A 20,654-nucleotide genomic window follows, 5' to 3' on the forward strand; every position below is an offset into this window, starting at 1 on the left:
AGCTTCTCTGAACTGAAGTACGTATAGGCTTTTCCACCTGTATCTTCTCTGTGTATGAGGGCAGCTTTAGGTTCTTTCTTAGTGTAGGGTGAGCCAGGCACTGCTGGGGTAAACTGACCATTCTGGGAATGAGCTGAGAGAAAAGGAACAAGCCCCTCTGTTTCCTTCCTCAGGGACATAATGTCTCTGCTAATCCTGCTAGCCTGATAAATATATCAGTGTTGAACAGCATGTGGACTTAGGGAGTAAGCTATGGAGACTCATTTGTAATGGATAATAGGCAGTATCACTGGACACTGAATTGGGAGAGTGGGGTGAAAAGAAGTCTTGCTAGACCCATTTGCCTAGCAGTCTGCATGTCAAATCGCTTACTCTGTTGAAGCTGTAACGTGCCAAAGGCCTCCTTAAATTGCTGGGTTCTCTTTCCATGTTCATTCAGGATTCGGCTGGCAGAGAAGTTTGTCAAAGCTGTTTCTAAACCCAGCCGGCCAGATATGAACCCCATCCGGTGAGTGACGCCTCCTTCCCTCAGCCTCGCTTGCTTTGCTGTCAGTGTGTTGGAGGACATGAAGGGGAGTTAAGTTACAGGCTGAAATTAATAGTTCTGTTATGTATTTTGGAAAGAAGCAAAAAACTTTTTAGATATTTAAGGTGAGTATTGCTAATAGAGAAGTGGTGCCCTCCTTTCACATGTCAAATAGTCACATTTTTTTCATTATAGATGGATTGGCTGCTGTTGATTCCAAATATGTGTGATTGTAGCCTAGCACCCAGTGAGCTTAATCATTGCAAAGAATTCTGTCCTTGTCTGCCCTGAAGGGTCAGCAGCAGTACAGTGATGCTGACTGTTAGTAAATGTAGGACTGACCAGCATCTCTGAGGACAAGGCTTTAGTTACAATCCCCAGGAAAGTTCTTGACAAAGGGCTTTGGCTTTGGTTGTCTCCTGGCCTTCTATTTCATTAATTCTACTGCAGTGTAGTATAAGAGCACCACTGTGAAGGCATCAGTTACATATTATGGACAAAACAGCTTCTTATTCACAAGCTGAAGTGCAGCAATATTATGAAAGAATCTGGAGGAAGGGAAAGAGAACTTTCTCGATGGCTTAATGAAAGGTAATGAGTGGAATCTCTAATGACAAACAGACAGTTGTAATAATTGGAGGAGCTCAAAATGCTGGGGAAGGCTGAAGTGAGAAGGAGAGCTGGGGAAATGGATTGCAAAAGGGTCATTTGATCCTTTTGTGGAAAAGTGTTAAAGTGTTCCTGCTGTGGTCTTTGAAGCCTGATGCTTGTAGCAGTATGTGGGAAATGAGTGGTTGGGGTGTCCAATCAGAGGCAGTGCTTTTTTAACTTACTCGTTGTTTTTCCGTGTCTCAAAGCAACAAAACCAGTTTGATGTAATGACAGAATGAGGTCTCAAAATAATCTTTACTGATTTAAAAAAAAACCCCTCTTTTTACCTCAGGGTAACTAACAAGTTTGTTGCATTTCTGAGGATAGTAATGGTGAAGATCAGATTGTTAATTTTACTGTGAGGCCAGCTGAAGCCAGAACATGCCTGGGACTGACCTTGGTCAATTTATCTGATGGGAAAACAAAAGCACCTGATTTTCACTGTTTTTACTTTTCTGTATAGTCAACCTGAGGTAAAAATGCACAGTTTCCTTAGCAGCAAGGATATTTATCTGCTGCTTACAGCAATCCAACCATGAGCATGCAGGTGTCAGGTTTTCTCAAGCCAGGAAAAACTAGGCACTGAAGCATAAATATAGAGGAGATAAAGAAGGGTGAACCTCAGTTGAGCTTACCTCATGCTGTATAAAACCAACATTTGTCTGCTCTCTGTAGCTGGGCAGAAAAAAACCTCACAGTTTAAACTTTTTTGAAATAATGTTTTTGTCTTTTCTTCCCAGAGTGAAGGAAGTGTACAGATTGGAAGAAATGGACAAGATTTTTGTGAGGTAAGCGATGGGTGCAAACAAAACATCAGGCCCCACTTGAGGTTATCAGCCACTGGTGCACAGGAATGGGAGGGATGTTCTGATCTGTGCTAGTGGGGTCATGGAGGCAGAGCTGTTAGAGCTCGTGGTGGCTGCTGTTCCTGAGATGCTGCTCACTCATAGCCTTGTTCTGCTGCTTTCTAATGCCGTAGTGTGACCAATGCACTTCATAACAGTTGGAGTAGCAGCAGTGCCTGAGTTTGGGTGCAGAAGTGGCTTCTCAGTGGCTTCAAAGGTCAAGAATTCACACTTGAAATAGGAACCCCATTTGATTAATTACGTTAGCTTATCACAGATTTTTCACCACAGCGCTCAACTTGCAGCCTGATCTAGACAGGTCTGACTGGTTTCTCTTGGCCTGTGTGGGAAAGCAAAAACCTCCATTTTTCAGGGTGCGATTTGATCCTGTCGTGTGCAGTGCTGTCAGTTCTGACTGTGACATTCTGCAGAAGGGGGTGCAGGTGATACGAGGTGTGTACAAGCACAGTAAAGGAAGAAACACTCTCTATCACTGCCTTCTTCAACATTTAGGTTAGAGATGAAAGTCATCAAGAGTTCAGGGGGAATGCCCCGGCTGTCCTACACTGGCCGAGATGATCGGCATTTCGTGCCCACAGGACTCTACATCGTACGGACTATGAACGGTAGGAAGAGAGAGTCCCTGCTCCCTCTCAACTTTTCTTTGTCTCTCCAAGTAAAAAGTACTGACCAGGCTTGCTCATCTTAACTTGGTAAAAAAATAATGGCAATATTCGAATGGCTAGAGGTTAAGTAATGAGGGTAATTTGCATGTAGTGAAGGTAGCATTGATTAGGTTGAGGTTTAGGGTGTTATATTTCAGTTTTTCTGTTGTTGGTTGATTAGCTATCATATGGATAATTCCATTTATTTACATGACTGACTACCTTATTTTTTAATGAGATCATAATTTTTCATCAAGATGTTTTCCAGAGTAATAGGATGTGGAAATACCCTGTTTTAAATGTCACCTTCTAAACGGAGGGAGAAGGGATTTTTCTCAGTGAATAGAGAACAGCTTGGAAAGCAGGTTGTCTTGGGAGAAGGAAGGAAAAGGGAGTAATGGAAGGATCACAGTCATTCTTTATAGATTCCTCCTCCCTACTTTTACTGTATGTGTATCTCTTCTGTGACTTTCACCCCTCCCCCACCTTTTATTTTCTACCTGATCCCTGTAACCCCTCTGCTAGATCCCTGGACAATGGCATACAGCAAAAACTTCAAGAAGAAATTCTTCTTCAACAAAATGACCAATGTAGCAACATACAACCTCCTTCCTGAAGCCATTGCACCCTTTCAGTGAGTATGAGCCAGAGCTGAGGCTATGGACGGGTTTGTGTCTGCCAGCGTGTGTGTGTGTGCCTGGGTGTTTGGAAGGGAGCTCTGCGGTGCTGTGTCCTTGCAGTCGTTTGCAGTGCAATGCAGTTGGTCACCAGAAGGGTGTGCTGCAGGAGCTGGCACCTTCTTAGGCTTTCAGGAAACTGCTGATGTGGAATCATGGATTTTGCAATTAATGGCTATGAATAACGAACATGTCACAAATTCGTTCTGCTGTCTGCAGCAGACTACAAGTTACTGAAGCTCTTGCATGTGGGGAAGTAGGAATTGAGCCCAGCAACTGTAGTTTGCTGCATCTCTGTATTTAACATGTTTGGTTGGAAGTTGCTAATTTAAAAGCAAATCCCAGTTCATTTAGCCCAGGCTCTGGAATAACCTGTGGGAAGCTGAGAGCTTTTTTTAAAGAGAGTGAGAGAGCAAAACAGTAGCTCCTTGGGAAAGGATAGAGTGGCTTGTCATTGGACAATCATTAACATTGTGGCTGCTGAAAACCATCTGTATCTACTGAGTAATAGGCTGAGGGCATTACCCAAGTACAGCAAATCCTGAGTCTGATGCCTCTGGGCTCCTGGGTAGAGATGTTCTGCACTACCACCATTACCCAGGACTGTGCCTCTGAGCAAGAGCTTCACATGAAACAGCACTCCTGATTTTCTCACTTTGAACCTCCTTACCTGTCTTAGAGCAGTGCTTTCAAGAATCCTTAAGCCTTTCTTCATGTGGTAAATGGCAGAACAGGCTTAAAAGGCAAGGCACATGATGCTTTTTCTCTCAGTGTGTAAGGGTGGGGTTAGTTCTGCCTATGTACTCTGAAATAGGCCAGCATGAACCTACAGGAATGGCTGAGGAGGTGGAGGGAGTGCTTGTGTGAGACTCCAGAAAAGATGTGTTGTGGTTAGTGAGTACTAATATGTCTATAATTAGCCACTGACATGTGCTCTTGTCGCTGTGCTAGTACTGCTTTGTTAGAACAGAAGCATTAAATAAGCTATGAATATTAAGTGTCAGTAATTGTACAAAACTAAAGGCTGCTGTGTTGGCAGTAATTAGCAGCTCTGATTTCATTATGGCTGGGACTGTGTTGATGCAGTGAGGGAGGGCTGTGCTTGATGGATGGAGTGGGAGATGCCATTGTAGGACCAGAACTCTCAGCAGCAAAGCAGGGCTCAGTTATTTCACATGAGGGGAAAGAGGGAATGATCCTAGCTGCTTTTGTGCCGTGGGAAGTGCTGTTTGTTTGCAAAGCTCCCTAGGACAGCTGTTACTGATTATAGTAGGTATGTGGTGAGGGATTAGGTTGCTGCTCCTGGCAGACTTTCTGAATTCTTCATTAAGGTCTTTCCATTGCCTGCAATGACAGTTTCATCCTCTAAGAAACTTAGGGGGAGGTAGGGTTTTTCCCTAGTGACCTGACTCCTTCCAGAAAATACTGAACTGAATTTGATTGAAGCTAGAATTAACAAGTTTGTTTGCATGGAAATCTCTTAGGCTTGGCTGTTGCTGTTCTTTGAGGGCTGTAGAGTTTGTAAGGTGAATGAATGAATGAATAAATGCACTGGTCTTTTTTAAGGCACCTGTTCTGAGTATTTCTGTGTGGCTCCCATAGCAAGGGCAGCTGTCTGTCGCTGGGATGGAAGTGTTTTCTTTTCCCTTCCCTGCATAACTAATCTTGTTCTGCTCTCTGCCCACAGTGTCTGCCATTACAGCCGGCTCTTCTGGGAATGGGGGGAAGGTGTTAAAGTGCACGACTCTCAGAAAAGACAAGATCCAGAGAAGCTATCAAAGGAGACTGTTCTGTCTTTCATCCAAGCACACCACCCCTAACCCTGCTCTCTTGAGGGTGCAGCGAGGGGCTGAGCCCAGCTTGGATTCTTCAGGGACTGATGGGACTGGGAAGGCTCCACAACTTCTATCCTGATAATCTCCAGAGCTGATTTCCTGGAGGTGATCGAACCAGAGGGTGGTATGCAGAAGGCACAGGATGAGGCTTTACCCTGGTAGTGTATATAAGAGTACAGACTAGGTAGCACCTGGTGCCAGAGTACCTAAGGTGCCTCCTGGAGCCAAGGCCTAATGTCCTTTTGTCCTGACCTACTGCATGCATGAGGCCAAGGGGCTGGCAGCTTTCTTTGCTCCTATTCAAACATTCAGCAAGGTTTGTGGAGCTCTGTGTGTGCCAGAACTCCCCAGGCTTCTGCTTCTCTTGCAGTGTGGGAAGGAGCAGAGATTTTTTGATGGCAGAGCTGGGCAACAGCACATTGAAGTGGCCCTGCATTGCTCCTGGCAGCTGTCTCCTTGGCCTTGTCAAAGGCTACACTCTCCAGTGGAGGGTGTTAAGTCTTTGGTGAGCTGTGGGCAAAAGTTATATATTCTTGTCGGTGTCTCCAACACTTCTGTTTATCAAGGCACTCAGCTAGCCACTGGCAATTCATATGTGATGGACAAAGGCCAATGCAGGTGATGAGTACAGTTCCTGGCATAGATCTGATGTGCTCACACCTCTGCAAGCTGCTGTGACAAGGATTTCCCCTCTCCAGGTTAGTGAGTGATACCAAGCCAGCAGCCTGGGGCTAATTTGTGGAAATGTACCATGGTTGGTGTACATGCTTCATGGTACTTCTGAGACCAAGTGCTTTGACTCTTGGTACTTAACGTTATTACCTAAACCTTCAGGGAGGAAAGTGGATGTGGGAGGGAAGACACAGAAAAGCTAGGATGCTGAAGTCTCTGGAAGAAATGATGGGAATGTCTAACTTAGTTAAAAAGACCCAGAACTTCAGTAGAAAGGTATCTTGACTTTAACCATGTAGGTTAATAAGAAGCAATCCTGTCCCCTGACTGTGCCCACTGGAAAGGTTGCCAGACTTTCCTTTTAAAATATCAGAGAGGCTTTGAAATTCTCTGTATCTCATTTGACTCTGGAACTGCATTTGAGGTGAAGGCACAGAGCCAGGAAACTCCTCTCAGTATGGCATTTGTGTCAAGACTTCTCCATGCACTTCTATGCCAGGCTCAAAGTTGGCTTCTGTTGCATGTTTTACCTTCACTTCTGGTTTCCATGGCACTTTGCCAAGTCTTCCACATAAATCAGAAGATAACACATAGTTGAATGCTTTGGGACAAACAGCAAGATAGTCCCTTTTTTATTTTGTTTTGTTTGTTCTTGGCTTGTTTTTAAACATGGATTGGCAGTAGGGAGAAAAGTGATTTAGGGGTTTGTCTGAATTGTGCCTTAAGGAAAGCTATAGTTCTAGAATCTATAGCAGTTGTTTAGACTGTGTCTTTTTCTCCACATCCATATGAATGATTTGACCAAGCCTGTGCAGCAAAATGTAGAAACTTTGACTTAGGCACAGGTCTGTCAAAGCAGTTGAAGGACTGCAGGCTGTTAATGCATCCTCTTGGCTGATCTGTAGACCCTTTCCACTCTCAAACATTGGTAAAACATGTATGAAAGAAATGGTGGCTCTTCCCGCTAAGCAACAAGAGGTGTGTCATTAGTAGCTTTGTCTTGACAAAGGCACTTCCATGAGGGATGGGGAAGAATCTCTCCCAGTAGGCAATAAAGTACCTCAACCTCTGATGTCCAGGCCTATGTACAGTTGGCTTTTCAAACCAACCAGCAGTTTGAGATCTGAGGACCTCTGTGGACTGCCTTGAGGCTGTTCAGTGCCAGCAATGCATGCTGCTCCCTCTGCCAGGCTCCTTTGCAGTGTTGTGTCTTCAGTACTCGGAGCTTTGACTCCTGTTGGCTGACAGACAGAAGAATGACTAGGAAGTAAACTAGGATCAGTGTAGGCCTTAGAGGGTACAAAAAAACCTGGTCAGTCTGCAGGAATGGATATGAATGGATACTTCAGTTACTAAGTTGTCTCTAGTTGTTTTAATTTGCCTTTTTTTTTATTTTTGATGCACTGAACCTTGATTCTAAATCTCCCTTCAAGAAGGCAAGCATGAGCCACCAAGCTACTTGCTTCCCTGCTGAGGGTATGTTGGGAAGGGCGGGTGAGGAAGGCCTTGCTGAAGGGAGTGTTTATGTATGTTAATTGCACAATGTGTTGTTATTAGGCTTTGTATCATTTTATGTTGACTTCTGTGCTTTCATGTTCTTTTACCAATACAGCCCCTTTAGTTCACAGCAGTGCTTCTTTCCTTTACTTCCCACACAATTTTGGCCAGCAGTGTCTGTCAGTGTGGCCACAGAGAAATGCCAGCAGAGTTAAATATTCAAGGCAGTCCCTTTTAAAGGTTTTTGTGGCAAGTTTAGAGCACTGGAATGAGAGGGCATTACAGGGGACAGTCTCTGGCACTCCTGCAGCAAGGGTAGGCTCCTGTTCCAGTCAAAGGAAGTACATTCCAGGCCACAAGAGGTCAGTTACCCACTGCTGAGAGCTCACTGACCAGGGGCTTAAGTGCCTAACCTAGTCTAGGCTTACCGTAGTGCAATGTGTGCCAGTAAGGAAATAGTAGGATGAGAATAAAGCAGTGTCTGAGAAACAGGACAGAACGGGGAAAAAAAACAAACCAAATAAACAAACCAGGAGATTAAAAGGTCAAATTATTTTATTTAAAGCTCTACAGAAGCACTTTCTTCTCTGGGTGTTGATAGTAAATAGTCTTCTGCAAACGCTGATTCTCAAAGGCACAAAATGGCTGCCAAGCTCTGAGGCACTGGAGAGGTAGGCAGAATCTTTAGCTCAGCTCTGGGAATATATAGAATTGCAATACCTACAGATTACCCTTTGCATCAAGAGCTTGGTCCCTTCAGTTTATGACTGTGTCACAGGAGCCAAGGTGTGTATTCCACCTGGGCTGGGCAGAAAGCACCTTCTGCAATCACAAAGGTCCTCTTCAAAAGGGAGAATGTATTGCCTTCCTGGATCAGGCTGGATGGTCCTGACTGTGTTTTGGCTAAGATGGCACCACCTTGAGCTCTGCTTGACCTGATTTCCAAGCACAAGTGTGCCATGATTTCTGGTTTGTCTCCTGTCCTCCTCAATTTGCAGCAAAAAATCTTCCCTACAACAAGGCTTGGAGACAATAAACAAGAAGAGTAATTTGAAATGCTGATCCTCACCCTTGGGGGAGGCACAATGGTGAGAGGAGGAAGAGCTCCTTGCAGAAGTCATTTGTTCAGCAGGGAGAATTCTTGAGTGCAATCACATTGTCCAGCAGGCGTAAATAAGAGCAATCAGCAATGCCATGGCCACAGCAAGGGCAGCATTCTTGCGATTTTCCTTACGAAGCACACTCAGTTCTTTCTCTGGGAAACAAACAAAAGACTTGCCTGTGAAGGTTCTTCATCTTGCATCTACACCTCTTTTCAAAATTCTCTTAGAAGCACAACGCTACCTTGGCCATAGGCAAAAATTTTGGGAGCAGTATGCAAAGCTGCCAACAGGACGTGCTGAATGGGAAGTAACTACCCAAACTAGTAGGAACCTTTTCATTTGCTCTCATCCTGACACTCGGGGTAGCTGTGCTTGGGAATACTTCAGTGCCAGGCCAGTTCCTGTTGGCAAATGCCATTGCTGTAGGCCTCTACTAAGGACAGACTATGTCATTAGAATAACTGCTTGTTCCCTAAGAGAATGAAGTCCCGAGGGCAGAGAGCTATTTCTATTGTCTTCTAGATGTAACAGCCTGGTAGCTCTTTCTAGTGCTAAAGTTTAAATATAACTGTAGCCACCTTAGAGTGCTGCAGAATATATGTTTCCTTACACATCAGAAGGATCAGTGTGGAAAAGGTCTGAACCTGGACACTTATTCTGTTGGGGCCTGAAGCTTTTTAGAGATAGGTAAACTAGGGAGAAGGAAAGCAACCTAAGAACCACAGATGCAGAGAGAGGAAGACAGTGGCTACTTTTAGTATGGAGTCTTGCCACTCTCCATTTCTGTTTGGTTCCCTTTACCAAAGATGAGAACCCCACTCCTACTAGTTCTGTTCCACAAAACTTTGCTGGCTGGTAGAGGCAAGCAGTGAGGCCTCCAGCCTTACAGACTGCAAGGCCAAACAGCACTAAGTGTGTGGCAGGCAAGGTTGGGTGTGGACTGTCCGCAGCCTGTTTTTGTTGCCAAGTTCATCTGCAGAGACCGCACATGTTACTGTCACTACAGTTTGCACAAGCAGCTTCCAGCAGTTCCCCAAGTGGTGTTGGTAATCAAAAAAGTCTTTTAGCAGTTCTTTCTGCTCCATTCTTCATCTAATACAAGCATTCTACATGCAGCCAGAGAGCAATCTGCTTGAATCTGCAAGGCCACAAAGGAGGTGACGGGGTCACATAAACCTCATGCACAGTCCTGCCAGCTTAAATTGATGCTGACAATGCCATTGTCAGCAGCTGCTGTTCACGGCCTCAAGTGCATCAGCTGGAATAAGGAAAGATTTAGTCAGAGGCCAAAGCCGTGATGTCACCATTAGGTGAGGCTGTTGCTGCTGTCTCAGCTGCTGTCAGACTGCTCTGCTGATGCCACCAGGGATGGCTGGCTGGTAAAAGGGTGGCAGCAATTTCCAGTCTTCCGCTGTCTCTAGCGGTAGCCCTTAAAGAACAGCTCTCAGTCTGTTTAAAGTAACTGTTACTCTTGTGGAAACAGTCCTCTAGCATGAGTTATAATTACAAATTTGCTGCCCACACCCCAGCTTTCAACCCTCTAGACCTAAAACAATCCTTGTGCCTCTTTCCTTTTGTGAGCTCTGCTGCTTGCACATCTGCAGAGTACTGCCAAGCAGGTACACGCTGATCAACACCAGGAGCCTGAAGATGTACAAAGCAGCACCTCTAGTGGAATGGAAGTCCTGTCAAGTGTGGTATCTCAGAGGGACTTGCATTCTAACTGTCTACAGTAGGACTTGCACCAAGGAAAATCCACATCAGTGTGAGTTGCTATGCTCTTCTGCTGAGTGGCCTCATAAATTGATGCAGTAAGAACCTTCCCCAAGGAAGGTATATTTTCCTACACTCCTGACAGCAATTGCCTTCTTGCCTAGCAAGCCTCTACTAGGAAAAAAAAAAAAGGTTGGGGAGAGGGATGTTAAAAGCTACTCAAGCCAATCTGTTAGCTATGATTATCTAAAGACTGGTAATTTGGGGTATGTGGAGGGGGACATTTTCTCCCCTTCATTAGCTGATGCTTATTTTTTTCCCTATGGAAGTACAGCTCAAGTAGGAGGATGCAGACTCCTATTATAATATGCTGACTACATTTCCATTAGTCTAGCTCCCTTTGGTTGAAGTTAAATTCAAAGGCAGAAGTCAGAGGTGGCAGGAGCTTGAAGACAAAGCTAAGCTGCAGCACTGATCCTATCCTGCCCAGAGGGACCATTTTTAATGAAGCTCTTACCATAGTTGTCAGCTTTGGTCATTAGTAAGTTTCGCTCTCTCTCCAGTGACTTTCTGTAATGAGAAGAGGAGTTCATTACCTGCGAGGCAGAACACAGCCTATTTCTTTGCTTACATGATGGAAGAGAGACTGTCCCCACCGCTGGGGATATCTGCTCAGAGGATGAGCCCCTCACCCCTCCCTGTTGGAAGGGTGACAGTTTAGAAGTATCCAGTTGTGCAAGAGAAGAGATGCAGCATTTTAGATTATTTTTTCCTTCCCCTAAATTGCTTCCTATCTCTCCTTTCAGGAGAGCAGTGTAGGCAAACAGCCAGAAAGGGCTCTTGGGTCATGTCCCTACTCTAGTTCCCCCTAGGTGAGGCAGGAAGTTCTGACACTGCTCTGGGATGGGGCAGGGTCCTTCTATCCTCTCTGGAGGATCCTGCCCCTCCACCACATTGGGCTTAGTGCTGGAACAGTAATTCTTCTCACCATTTGATGCTGGGATCCCTTTGTCAGATGTATCCAATTTACAGAAATTGGTGAACTCAAGGAAACAAGCTGAATCCAAACGTAGTACTAATGAGGTAAAGAACCTGTCATTAGACTGAAGACTCATAATAACAGAAAAGACTTAAGTTAGGCCAACCCAGCCCTTGTCTTAAACTGCACAAGATGATTAATTAATATACAGATTAAAATATAAACCCAAAATAAAAATTTCTGAAAGCAGCAGTGTTTCTATTCTGGCAGTAAGGACACGGTCAGTCCTTTCAGACTCTGTACATAAATAAACATGCACTAACAAATTATCCTGGTTCAAAGAAGGCAGAAAGTGTAACAGAGTTTGTTGTTCCCCTTGGGGCACAGCAAGAACAACCTGTAGGAGGAAAGAGATCCAAATCTATGTGTACAGCTAGTTAAGTGTAAGAGAGTGCAAGAAAGCAAGCTACATCAGGAGCAGCAGGAGAGGAAAGGGCTCTAAAAGAAAACTGGGTGGAGAGCAGCCAGGAGGAAGTGAGAAGATATTTACCAACATGACTGAGCTGTTACTTAGAAATGTGCCTTGTGAAGAGAGTCAAGGGAAGAAGCTTTGAGAAAGAGGCATGAAGAAACCATGACAACTGAACTTCAAAGTGGAAAAGCAGAGCTCCTCTTTGTGTGCTATACACTGAATCGATAATTTTGATCACAGTATCTTCCCTCCATGGTTTTTTAAAGGGTCTGGAATAAGACAATGGAAGTTCTGTTTCTATTTCCATACAAGCTGTAAAACTCATAGAAGGCTCCAAGAATCTTAATTCATAACTCCTTGTTCTAGGCCCTTTATTTCAGTCAGAAACCATCATACATCACACCCTGTCACAGTTACCACAACTGTAGGTTTGGTTGTTGGGCACCTAAGCCCCAAATAAAGAATATAGGCAGTAACAAGGAGAATTCAGGCCAGGAAAGGATTGTTGAGACAAGGAACTACAGAGAAGAGGGACACGAAGAGACAGAACCCTGTCTAAATATGGATGGGGATATAAAACTCCAGTAAAGGAAGAGGGAGTAGTGCAAAGGAGAGCTTAACAAAGAAGTGAAACTAAGCCTGATAAATATCAGAAGATGGAGACATCACTATGATAATTTCTAATGGGGTTCCACAGGACAGTACTGTAGAGCGAACACTAGGATCATCAGGACTACTCCCTGGGCTGATGACTGAGCTTCCCATGCTTTTTTTGCTTGGAGCACAGCAGTAGGATGCTAGTGACTGAAAAAATGTCCTCAAGCAGAGAGACATCTAAAATCTCTTGCTTCATACTCAAGAGAAACAGTAGGTTCTGTCTATGCCTACTACAAAATCCAGGCCAAAGTCCTTGCTTGAGTTCCAGCTCTAGAAGCCAACAACTGCTGCCTCTATGGCAGCCACAGATTTCAGGGGAATTGTCACTCTTAGCATTCCCAAGAAAAGCCAGTGTGTTAATTCATCCCTATATCCAGACACATTAGCAACACAGGCACAGATATTTTCCCTCAGCTGCTTTTGCAGCTGGATCCCAGCCTGGTTTGGCCCTCAGTAGTAGTCACTGCACATCCCCCTGATTGAACCCAGGTGGCTTCAGCAAGGCTTGAGCAGCAGCGTGCAGAAAACCTTTGCCAGACTCACAGAGCAGGTTCATAACAGGCCAGGAGCCAGGCCTGCAAAGGAACTGGCAAGTTTCAGGCACTACTCTGGTTGTGACACAGGTTGGAGTCAGGCTGTTACAACTCTCTATATCACGAATGAACTGGCAAGTTTCAGGCACTACTTCTCTGGTTGTGGCACAGGTTGGAGTCAGGCTGTTACAACTCTCTATATCACTGCACTTCTCACAGGGGCAAGTTCCCCAAGAAAGCTCCAAGCTGTGGAAATGGAGCCTTGTTATGGAGAAATCACACATTTCCACTCTGTCAAGAGCCCTTGTTTGGTCCTACAGCATGATGACAGCTAAGCTGAAGTGCACACACAGCTGTGTAAGCAGCTGGTCAGCAATACCTTCCTTCGGGGCTGAGCTTCTCCCTGCGCAGTTTAAGGTCCACCTCTTCCATGCTCTGTCTGCAGCGTGCCAGCTTCTCCTCCAATCCATCAATCTGAAAAACATCACACCAGTCACCTTCATTTCTTCTCCCAGCTTACAAGGACTCATTCCCATTCAGATGGTGGCAGTTCAGCTACTATTCCTCCCCAGACCAAGGGAAGAATCCCAGATCTATGTAGAGATCATAGCACAGAGCTCCTCATCTTCCAGCTCAGCCTGTATTCTAGTCCAGACAACTGTAACATCATCACCCTAGACACAGCCAAACCAGCCCTGATACTGCCTATTGTGTGGCTGGCCAGCACCCTTTTGCTAGGATCTGATCCAGTTCCAGCCTGCTCTAGTTTCTTTGCATGTGGGTCCACAAGCAAAGCCGTGATCTTAGGTATCTTTATGCAATTAAAGGATAAAAAGAGAGACACTGGCCTAAACCAAAGCCTGAGGAACAGGGTCTTATTTTAGCACTGTGAATGGATGCAGAAATCAACAAAGCACCCTCAGCTGTCTGGCTGGGTGAAGAGGGAACAAAGGGATACTTCCAGTCTCTTTTACCCAACTAAATCTACAACAGCAACAGGAATCTGCACAGTATGGTCAAGAGAGCATTCACCACTGACTCCTTCAACCTGTACCAAGTGCTGGCAGCAATATGTTTCCATGCAAAAAAACATTGGTTACAGTGGCTTCATCAGTTCTGTCAGTGCCCACAGCTTCACTGCCACTTGATTATAGATTCAGGTTATCTCCTTGTGCCTCTTCATCAAGTATCCCAACAGCCACCCCTGTGTCTTCCTGTGGAGGGGTGTAACCACAGCTAAGCACAGGAGGGTTCATTTCCTTGTGTGCAAACAGACTGCCCAGGAGGGAATCCTACCATGACCAACAGTTCTGGGAATCATTCCTCTCTTCTGCCTGGCAACCACAGCATAGACATCTCAAGGAAAACTTTGTCTTTCAAGCTTGCTTCCAGCAGGGAAACTAATCAGGCAATATGAACACAACAACCTAGCCTGAAAGAAAGTGGCCTCGGTGCACTAAGGTGGCAATGACCTCTCTTTTGAGCTACTTAGTGCAATACTCCTGCTGTGCCTGGCTCTCCAGGGAAAGCCAAGGCTGGCAGCACGGCCTCCCTGTGGTGGGAGCTTTCACACACCAGACGCTAAGAGGCAGCACAGTCCTGGGTAAAGGTGGAATGAGCTGCCTGGACACCAGCCTCAGAAGCAGCCCAGAGCACAAACACACTCACAAACAGTAATAAGGGAAACAAAATCAAAGGTAGTGATCCCTAATTATTGCTGCTTTGGGGATCAGCTCTGTTCTGATCAGCTCCTGTTAATGAGCTCATTAACAATCTCACACCTTCTGCTCAGGAAACGCAGGCAAGCATTATAACTAAGCAGGACTGGAGAGAAGAGGCTTGACACAAAGCAGACCATGAAAAGAAGTTTAACCAGTCAGTTAAATAGTCTGGAAGGAGCACAGCAGAGCTGGGGAGGCAGACATGTAAGAAGGCTCAAATAAATCTTTGATTTATCAGATAGCAATCTCAAAGTCCTGGGCTATTAGGCAACTCTGCCAGTGCTCAAGATGCCAAACTCCCCAGAGGCACATGTACAGCTTCCTGAGCCCAAGGGGAGCACCAAGGCATATCACCTGATCCCAAAGCTCAGGGAACAGCACTTCAGTATTTGGCAATGCTTGGGTTTGCCTGGATGAGGATAATTGTCCTCCTCCATTTCCAGCTGTGCCAGTTAAGAATGTTGACTGTAGCTGCTCATCACCATGTCATGCACTACAACTCAGTCAGTATGATGCATTGCCCCAGTCTGCTTCAGGGCCAAGAAAGGACTTCAACCAGGCCAGCTCTGACCACACATATCAGCAAGTTAATTTAATAGCACAGTGTGGTACAGCAGAGGTGGAGTGTTGGTCCAGTGAAATTTAAGAATTACCATCTCCCTCACCAGTTCCTACCATTTGCAAACAGCTGTTGCTGCTCCTTTAGCTGTTGGAAACCCTTATATACACACACAGGAAAAGATTCTTCAGCATGTGTTACCTGGCTCCTCTTCAGCCTGTTACATTATTACAGTGCACCATGGCTTCTCTGGAAATATATTTTAAAATAATGCTAAATAATACATTAAAGAATTAACGAGAGCTTTAGTTAGTCAGCTGCCAACCCCACCACTAAATTATCCATGCTACTGCACTCCAATCCTCTCCTCCATGCCTGCTCCTCCTAGCTGGCAGCTGCTCTCACTGGTATATTCTCTGCCCATACTTCCCTCATTTCATGAGACTTAACAAGAGTATATTCTGCCCAACTTTGTCAGTGCTTTCACTTTCTGCTGACTAAAATCTCCAGATTCCACATAATACTTTAAAGTTTCAACTGGTTTTACTGCTCTTAAATCAAAACCCAAGTTTGGGTCCCCTGCTGGAGAGCAATAATTTGCTAATAAACCACATGCCCCAGAACTGCACCATCAGCTGTGCTGAGCTGGGGGCACAAGGGATAAAAAATAACCAGAAAAAAAAAAAAAAGAAAAAGCAAGGAAGGAGGAACGGATTGCTGAATGAACAAAATACTTTTCTTTCAGAATCTCACTACTTCTTTTCTTCTGGCTAGCCTGGATTATTAGGGGTTATAAGGAAGGACAAGAGTGGGGATTCACAGATGTTATCTATTCACTGTGCCTCAGTTTCCCCACTTATAAATTAAGACAATATAATCTGCCTCCTGAAGGCAGCTTATTTGAATAAGAAGACACCGACCCAAACTATGGGCAGAGCACTATTTTGATATGTCAATGCCATTGCCTTGCTTGGCATTTAGGAGCTGCTCCTGCAAGCCAGGAGTGTCTTGGCAACTCAGCCATCCAAGTAACTCTTCACTGCAGAACAAAAGAAAGACAGAAACAGAAAGTAACAGGGGGGAAAAAAATCAGAGTAATGCTGGGCAACTATTGATTACTCTCTGGACTGCTAAGGAAACTCCTGGGGCGGGGGCATAGTCTGTAAAACTGTAGCACAAGAAAATCTGTAGGGCTTTGCCATAATTCCCTGCTACAGCTAGTCCTCCAGGAGAGCAATCCTAGAAGCAGGTGCTCAGCTGAGCTTGCTGTGGATGGAAAGCTTTCCCTCCTACTAAATAATACATGAGGTTAGTTGGGGTACATACCTGGGCACACTGGAAGCCCACAGGAAAACAAGGAGCCAAGCTCATTTAGCTGAACCACCCTTGTACTTCACACTGCTTTATCTATTTAGGGGCAATCTCAGCACAGTGCCTCCTAAGTTGCAAAGATGAACCTTTCCTCCTTTTAGCCCTCCTTTCCTTGAAGGGGATCCTCTGGGACAGAGCTGAAATGCAGCAAGCAGAAAGCTCACAGGACAGATCCTCAGGTTCACAGAGATGGTAGCAGGGACACAGGGCTTCACTCACAGCAACATTCTTTAAGTAGTTCCAATTAAAAAGTGGGAGTGAAACATGTTCTTCACATCCAGGCAGCAGATCTGGGCACACAGAGCTGCCCTTCTGAAGCTCCTCAGGAGACACTCCACGAAGTCAAGTCCCAGCAGCTTTGGATACACACAGGGACCTAAGACCAGATGCCTCCTTTGCTCCACAGGTATGACAAGGCATTCAGCTATTTTTGCTGAATTCTGGCAACACTCGCTCATGATCTGGAAACCTTTTTAAACTAGAGAGACCTGGAATGGATTTCAATCCAAACTGACTTACATGCTTATTACAAATTCTATTTGTTGGGACCATCTTGGGCAGAGAGCCCGAAATGGCTCACATAAAGGCAGAGACAAAGAGAGAAGTGAAAAAGAAGCAGCTTTGCTTATAGAATTGAGCTGGATCTCATTTAATACATTTTGTAGCGAATTAATGAAAGCTTTCTTTCCAGCAGAAAGGCTAAAAGCGCTTTTCAAGAACTGGCATCCACCCTCCACTTTTATGAATTCCCTAATTAAGATACTGGCAAAGAGCCATATCACACATACATCGACATCCAACAGCATTAGGTAATGAGGTTTTCATCTTCTGACCCTCATAAAACAGATCAAAGCCAACTGAAGAGGTGGGGGCAAAGAAAAAACCCCTTCGCTGAGCAGTCTTTACATGCCTTGTCACCTGCCAGCACACTTGAGCTCTTCTTTCACAGAAGAATTAATGGTTCCTGCATCCACAAATTTGGCTGGATTGTAAAAATCAGTCCAGCAGAGACAAATTTTTCTTTAAATTCAAGTGCTAACTTGCTGTTCACGGACACACTTCCATTTTCTCCATGCTCTTGGAATCATTTTGCACGCTGGAAAATAATTTCACAGACATGCTGCCCACAGCATGCTTGGAAATATTTACCAGTAATTCAGAGCAGAGGATGATCCACCAGCAAAGTCTAAGATGGCTCCTGCAGAACAATCCTGTGTGTTGCTAAAGGAGGAGAGGCTGGATTCTACCTACACCTCCTCCTCCAGCTTTGCAGGGCCCATCTCGTTAGCCAGCGCATCCTGCCTCAGTCCAGAGCAGCAGCTTTGCAGGACCGCACACAGATGTGACCACAGGGCACGTGAGCCAGATTTTCAAAAACTTCTGCAAGAACAGCTTCACTGAGCATCAACTGTGTCAGCCTTTTCCCTATTCTTTATGTTCCTTCACAGACACTGACCAGCCATTGCCCTGTCAGAAGCAGCAACACATGTAACAATACTTTATAGAAACACACACCTGACATTTTGCTGGCCAGGCACTGCCTTTAATTTAATGAACTTTTCTGTTTCTCTGATTTTTTTTCAGTTGTTGCCTGAGCCACAAGTATATTTTTAGTGGTTACAATATCCTTTGGCAAGCAGTTTCACAGCAGGTTATGGGAAGAACCAACCCCTCCTGTTTGTTCTGAGCTTGTCAGCTGCTGGTTTCATTTGATAGCCCTAACTTTGTATTGACAGTGTGTGTTCATTCTTCATTTAAAGCCACAAACAGCATGCAGAGGATATAGGTCTATATTGGGTCCCCTTGCAGTCAGGTTTTCCAGCTTAAAAGGACCTGGAATGCTTGGTAGTTTCTTGCATAAAGTTCTCCACACCTTTGGTCATCCATGTCACTCTCTTGAGTTAATTCCATTTTCACTATTTTGGTAGAAAATGGATCAGTCTTGCCAGTTTCATTTTCCTGATGAGTTTCCTCAAGCAAGTCCTATGCAGCTCAGCATTGTCAATAGGGCTGCCTGTCAGAAGACTAGAGCTATATGGAAGAAGTGGCATGAATTTAAACCAACAGAACATTATGGAGACACATTTATATCTATTTAAACCAGATCATACCAATTACATCTGCAATTTGTAAGTGCAAGCTAATCTGATAAGTGTCCATATAGAAAATTGCATTCATTTAGCATCATGACTTCAGTTAAACAAGCATGACTCTGCCTAGATGAGGCCTTTCAAAGCTAGTCATGCATCACACCATATTAAGACTAATTTGAAAAGTTTTCTTTACAATCATAACAGCTTAGAAGGTAATACTGAACAGAGTAATTTTAACTTATGAATCTAGTACCTTGGTTGTCATGCAAACTGAAACACAGCCCTCTTTTCCTCTGGCTTAAAAGCATTTTTTTTTTCTTCCTCCCTAACCTCTCTTCAGCAGTGTTCTCATCACTGCAAGTGGAAATAATTTTATCTTGTAGAAGTGTCTTTGCACAGAGATTTTTACCTGTAATGCACAAAAAAGAGTAGTTCTACAATCCTTTCAAAACTAGTATGTTCTGTCCTGAAAACTTCTAAAAAACCCCCAAAACTTAATCTAAAGCTACTACAAGTCCTCAAAGACTTTGCAGGAATTTTCTGTGGCAGCTAAAATCAGTCCCTTTTCATTTTGCGAACAGCAAGTCCCTAACAGGCTGAGCCATTTTGTGACCTCTCTTTTTGTAAGGTAGATCCTACCATCTCAGCTGTTCTTGTGTGCCACTTCTCAAACCACAACAACAACAACAAGAAAAAAAAAAAGGAAAAAAATCACTGTTCAGTTCTCTGGTAGGCTCTTCAAAGGAAGCCTGGACACCCCTCTGGACTCCCTTTGGTGGTTATATTTGAGTTAGAGTGCCCAGAACTGTGTTTCTCTAATGAAAGTCTAACCAATGAAACATAACCATAAAACAAACTCCCATTGCACACAGCAGGACGAGAGGGGGTCTCATCAATACATATAAATATCTTAAAGGTGAGTGTGAAGAGGTTGGTGCCAAACTCTTTTCAGTGGTGCCAGTGACAGGAGGAGGAGCAATGCCTCTAAAACAGAGAAGTTCCACCTCAATATGAGAAAAAACCTTTTTACACTGAAACAGACCACTGGAATAGGCTGGCAGGCTGTGGAGTTTCCCTCTCTAAAGACATTCAAAATCTACCTGGTCACATTCCTGTGTGATCTGTTCTAGGTGACCCTGCCCTGGCAAGGGGGTTGGATGAGATGCTATCCAGAGGTCCTTTCCAGCCCTAAGGATTCTGTGACACTCACCTTTATGTTACTAGCTGATGACACATATATGACACGCCCTGCCATTTCCCTGGCCTTTCCATGCTGGTTACCTCGGTCTGTTGTGCATGTGCTCACCTGAGAACACTTCAGGGCAGAGAGGTGACCAGTGAGATTCACTGAATGAATTCTGCCCCATTTCAGCCATTTGTGAGGTACATCCAGGATTTGTGTCCCCACAGTATTCAAACGCAGACTTGAGCCCAGACAGCACCGTTCAGTGCAGGAGCCAGAAAGACACAGAGATCCTAACTAACACAAATCAGGCTGTTTACAGAAAGACAAAGCTTCAACAGAGCTTACCAGCAGCCCTCCTGCCACCCAGGAAACACAGAACGGGTAAGATTCGAAGGGACCACAGTGGCTCATCTGCTCCAACCTCCGTGCTCAAGAAGAGTCATCCTCAAGCACACGGCACGGGTGCAATCTCCAGCGAGGGAGGGACAAAACACCCAAGCACAACGAAAAGGCCGTTTCAGAAGGGAGACATACTCTTAAAACCCAGCCTTTCCCCTTTCTCCTCGCTGTGATTTAGAGGCCCCTCACATGCCGGTTTACCACTGGGCTCCCCTCAAGAAGCAGCAGCAGCACACGGTTGACTTCCAGCGCCGCACGCACACAACGTGTGTCCGGCCCCCGCAGCACCCCCACGGCCCCTCAGGCACAGGCTCAAGGGCTCGGCAGGAGCAAGGACACGGCACGCCGTCGCTCAAGGCGGGAGCGAGGGCAGGGCTCCAAGCCCCCGCCAGCCCGGCCGCAGCAGCCGCCGCGCCCCCCTCACCTCCCGGGCCACGCTCGGCCCCGCTCGCCGCCTGCCCATGGTCCGGCCCCGCCAGCCGCGCATGCGCAGGGGCGCG

At 45.2% G+C, this 20,654-nt stretch overlaps 2 protein-coding genes across 5 annotated transcripts in view; one reads left to right on the top strand and one right to left on the bottom strand.

The window, feature by feature from the left end:
* The window catches only part of CMTR1 (cap methyltransferase 1), a 25,327-nt gene extending 17,826 nt beyond the window's left edge, over positions 1 to 7,501 (top strand). Inside the window, exons 20-24 of one of the 2 annotated variants that reach the window (XM_039697914.1) lie at positions 440 to 508; positions 1,918 to 1,965; positions 2,536 to 2,648; positions 3,213 to 3,321; positions 5,052 to 5,190. In XM_039697914.1, the coding sequence (XP_039553848.1) occupies positions 440 to 508; positions 1,918 to 1,965; positions 2,536 to 2,648; positions 3,213 to 3,321; positions 5,052 to 5,184 (472 nt within the window). In that variant the 3' untranslated portion in view covers positions 5,185 to 5,190. Of the gene's footprint in view, positions 1 to 439; positions 509 to 1,917; positions 1,966 to 2,535; positions 2,649 to 3,212; positions 3,322 to 5,051 lie in introns of both variants that reach the window. The other variant, XM_039697915.1, reaches the window with a different exon arrangement.
* Positions 7,270 to 20,637, bottom strand: CCDC167 (coiled-coil domain containing 167). 3 transcript variants are annotated; one of them, XM_039697917.1, is made up of 5 exons: positions 20,579 to 20,637; positions 20,101 to 20,224; positions 13,205 to 13,299; positions 10,702 to 10,754; positions 7,270 to 8,623 (listed from the first exon to the last, which is right to left on the bottom strand). In XM_039697917.1, exons 2-5 carry the CDS (start codon positions 20,164 to 20,166, stop codon positions 8,520 to 8,522), a joined length of 318 nt encoding a protein of 105 aa, XP_039553851.1. In that variant the 5' UTR covers positions 20,167 to 20,224; positions 20,579 to 20,637; the 3' UTR covers positions 7,270 to 8,519. The 3 variants fall into 3 exon arrangements, with proteins under 3 accessions (XP_039553851.1, XP_039553852.1, XP_039553850.1); XM_039697918.1 differs by lacking the exon at positions 20,101 to 20,224 and having other exon boundaries at positions 20,579 to 20,630; XM_039697916.1 differs by lacking the exon at positions 20,579 to 20,637 and having other exon boundaries at positions 20,101 to 20,572.
* Positions 20,638 to 20,654: the final 17 nt, after the last annotated feature.

The sequence above is a fragment of the Passer montanus genome, unplaced genomic scaffold, assembly GCF_014805655.1.
Source record: "Passer montanus isolate IOZ18808 unplaced genomic scaffold, ASM1480565v1 scaffold12, whole genome shotgun sequence".
NCBI lineage: Eukaryota > Metazoa > Chordata > Aves > Passeriformes > Passeridae > Passer > Passer montanus.

Excerpts from the sequence above, each read along its gene's own strand:
- CCDC167 (XM_039697917.1), bottom strand. The coding sequence starts at position 20,166 with ATGAGCCACTGTGGTCCCTTCGAATCTTACCCGTTCTGTGTTTCCTGG. Across the intron at positions 10,755-13,204 it reads AAGCTCAGCCCCGAAGGAAG|AAAGTCACTGGAGAGAGAGC; the intron begins GTATTGCTGACC and ends TTCTCATTACAG. Across the intron at positions 8,624-10,701 it reads GACCAAAGCTGACAACTATG|AGAAAGAACTGAGTGTGCTT; the intron begins GTAAGAGCTTCA and ends TTTGTTTCCCAG.